At 32.7% G+C, this 3,752-nt stretch overlaps 1 protein-coding gene across 1 annotated transcript; it reads right to left on the bottom strand.

The window, feature by feature from the left end:
- LOC109225386 (cytochrome P450 77A2) lies at nucleotides 430-3,120 on the bottom strand. Its single transcript, XM_019390027.1, has 2 exons — nucleotides 2,096-3,120; nucleotides 430-1,325 (listed from the first exon to the last, which is right to left on the bottom strand). Exons 1-2 carry the CDS (start codon nucleotides 2,976-2,978, stop codon nucleotides 667-669), a joined length of 1,542 nt encoding a protein of 513 aa, XP_019245572.1. The 5' UTR covers nucleotides 2,979-3,120; the 3' UTR covers nucleotides 430-666.

The following is a 3,752-nucleotide window of genomic DNA, read 5'->3' as shown; positions in this document are numbered from 1 at the left end:
TTCAGTAGACTAAAGGAGAAAAGATAATCACATTATAATCGCAACCTTTTGGGTTTATATTTCATATGCAAAGTAAAACTTGTGCTTCCGTCTTCTTTTATGACACAACAAAGTGGAGTATTTCTGAATTAATAAAAGTTGATTATTGGATTGAATAGTAAAAGAAAGGGAAAAAAAGAAAAAGACATAATTCAAAGTGTTTCCTTTCCACTCTTTTCTTTTCCATTTCGATCAATCAAATTTGAAACAAAAAACTATTTCGACATAAATGGTCCAACAAATTTCCACTAGATTTTTTAATTTTTTTTTTGTGGGAGAGGGACCCTCTTTCATTTACGTTAGTTGGCAGTGTATATTAAGAATCTATTATTGTCTTGATAACGACTAACTAGTAACCAAAAAGAGATAAAGAAAAACAAAACAGAAAAATAAAAGAAACACTACTATGATGACTTCATTAAATGCTTCTCAATTTATTAGCAGTACTATTTTAATACATAATCCTTAAGCAATAAAAGCTAGTTTCACAAAATTAGACAATAAGATAAAAAGTTATGAAAAGCAAATTGAAACCCCCCACTCCCAACCCCAAAAAAAGCAAAAAAACATTTTCAACAAAAATAAATAAGGAAATATATTAAACTATCTTTAAACATAAAACCCCACTTACATTCTAGGCTTAATCTTAGCTCTTAGAGTATGTTTCATCACCACAGTAAATTCCAACTTTTCACTAAAATCCACTTTAGTATTTTCCGGGTAAACGGACCATTCGAATTCTTGAACCAATCGGGCCAACATCAAGCTCACATGAACCGTAGCCATATTCAAACCGGGGCAAATCCTCCGACCCATACCAAATGGTATCATTTTCACACCGCTCACACCAGTAATATCAGCTTCCTCCTTACCCAAAAAGAACCTATCCGGATCAAACTTCTCGGGTTCTGACCATAACTTCGGGTCATCAGATATTCCGGGTAGGAATATCTCTACATTCGCATCGGTGGGTATGTCATACCCACCTAATTTTGCTGGCTCAATTACTGCATGAGTCAGTGAAAAGTACGTAGGAGGATGTTTACGTAATAATTCTTTTATTACGGCATTTAAATATGGCATTTTTTCTATGTCCTTTTCGTCAACTTTTTTGTTGTCCCCAACTGTGTTTTTGATTTCTTCGTATAATCTTGATTGTATACTTGGGTTTTCGATAATTCTTGCTATGGCCCATTCTATTGCTGTTGCTGTTGTGTCTGTCCCACCGTTAAGGAACTCTGAACATAATGTGACTAATTCAGGATTTATTGGGGCTGAATTTCTCCCTGTTATAAAATAAAAAAATAAAAGAATAAGAAGAAAAGTTATGTGAATACAATTTTTCTTAAGGTGATATTGCACATAAAATGTTTAGAGAAATAAAAACAAATTAATTCATTTAAAATACAACAAAGCTAGGTATACTGCAAATTTTATTAATTATAGCTATTTCGCATAGAATATTTGTATTTATGGAGTTGAAAGAAATGAATTCTAAATAGTCATTTTATTTCATAAAGAGAGTGTCCCTTTTAATTTAAAACTTAAATTCAATTTAAATATAGACTCAAGCTTCAGAATAAAATTTAAATTACCGAGTCTTTTAATATATAGTAAAGCCTTTTATATTCATTTTTGCCTTCCCATGTGCATGTATATGTGTATATACACGTACGCACACTATTTCCTTTGTTTCATTTTATATAATATTATTTGACCGGATACTGAGGCGAATCTAAAGTTTGGGTTTCTAACGCAACCTTAAATTAATATACAATACGTAATAAATAAATTTACAGCGACTGTTATAAATATTTAATGGATTTATTAATATGTACATAAACCCATAGCTGGTACTCTAGATTCGTCACCGACAGAAGATGAAATTTAAGAAAGAAAGAACTTTGACTCATACCAAAAATATCCTTGAAACTTTAGACATTGACCATGCCATGTAAGTTAAAAATAAAAATTCTATTCTTTTCTAAACAGATTAAAAAGAGAAAAGTGTTACTCCATATAAAATGGAAAGTACAAACAATCTAACAATACGTACCTTCAACTTTGAGATCGAAAAGTGTGTCGAGGTACGAGAATGAAGCTGCTGTTTTATCAGATTCTGGATTGCTGAGAATTTTCCTACGTTTTTCAATGAACGGTACGATTGTCTCAATCTGTTGTTTCCGTACATCCATGGCACGTTTTCTTTGTTTGGAAAAAAATGGACTCAAAATTGGAAGATAATCATCTAATCTTGGATCAAGAACAATCAATACAGTTTTCATCATTTGATCAATTGTCTCAATCGTCTGTTCATCCATTTCTACACCAAAACACATTGCCAAAAGAATACAAAAAACAGCAAACCGAGCATTTTTTAAAACCCAAACGACGCCGTTATTTGCTTTAGCTTCCGCTTGTATTTTTTCAATCATTTTATCCATAGCGGTTTCCCTCACATTCCTAAACTCTTTTAGCTTCATTGAACTAAGCCCGTTTTGAACCATGTTTTTCCTCAATGACCGCCAGACAGGCCCGTAAACAGCTGCATTAACGGTGAACTTGTCGCAGCTGAATACGGTCCTGGTTGGGTTTTCGCGAGGCCTGCTCGCGAAAACCTGACCCTTCTGGACCAGTGCCTCGTGGACCAAATCGGCACTGGAGATAATAATCATGGTTCTTGTACCCATTTTTAGGGTAAAAATAGAACCATATTTTGGACGAAGATCTCTCACGTACTGAAAAAATGGTTTTCCAGAACGTGCTACTTGAAAAAGATTACCTACAATTGGCCATCCAGGTGGGCCAGGAGGTAAATTCAGTTTCTTTGATTTGGTTTTTCTGGAAAACAAAAAGATTAGACTAGAAAGAGCAAAGGCTAAAGCAGTGAAAATGAGATGATAATAAGGAGAGAGTGAAGAAGTTGAGAAAGAATCCATTGAAACAAAGGAAATATTGGTGAAGTGTATACTCTCAATATTTTTTTGTGTGTTTGGACAACAAAAAAAGAAAAATATAGGAGTATATAAGAATGAGAAGATAGCTTGAAATTACAGGTGGGGGAATGGAGGAATAATTAAGGCTCCTCAACAGATGAAAACTGTGGGTGTTAAATGCAGGGCATAACTAAAACCAAAGTAGGAAAACTGTAGTGGATAGAAACAAGAAATTCTATATTACTATGGATTTAAGTTATATTCATCGTAAGCTATGTTGCTCCGCCTCTCTAAAAATATTGCTGCACTCGTATCGAATTTTTAGTAAATGCATTACTTTTAGGGTATTTGATACGCACTCAACAATATTTTTAAAGAGTCCAAACAACATATATTGACAATATAATAAATTTTAATGTTATTATTATAATTCACATACTATAACAAATTTACAATTTATTTTGGTTACCAAAAATAGGAGTATAAGAAATGTTATATTAAGCTATGTTGCTCCACCTCTCAAAAAATATTGTCGTACTCGTATTAGATCTTCCAACAAATGCACGACTTTTAGAGGATTCGATCCGTAATAGACAATATTTCTAAAAAAGCCGAACAATATATATTAACAATATAATGAATATTCATGCTGTTACTATCATTTACATAATATAACAAGTAACTTACAATTTATTTTGGGTTAACCGATAAACACTTATCAGATAGATTTAGACGTCCACTACTAAAGAGATAGGAATTATCGACGGACAAATTCTG

The sequence above is a fragment of the Nicotiana attenuata genome, chromosome 5 (genome assembly GCF_001879085.1).
Source record: "Nicotiana attenuata strain UT chromosome 5, NIATTr2, whole genome shotgun sequence".
In the NCBI taxonomy this organism is placed as follows: Eukaryota; Viridiplantae; Streptophyta; class Magnoliopsida; order Solanales; family Solanaceae; genus Nicotiana; species Nicotiana attenuata.
Note: the sequence above shows the minus strand (reverse complement) of the source record. Positions and strands in the feature narration are given on the sequence as shown.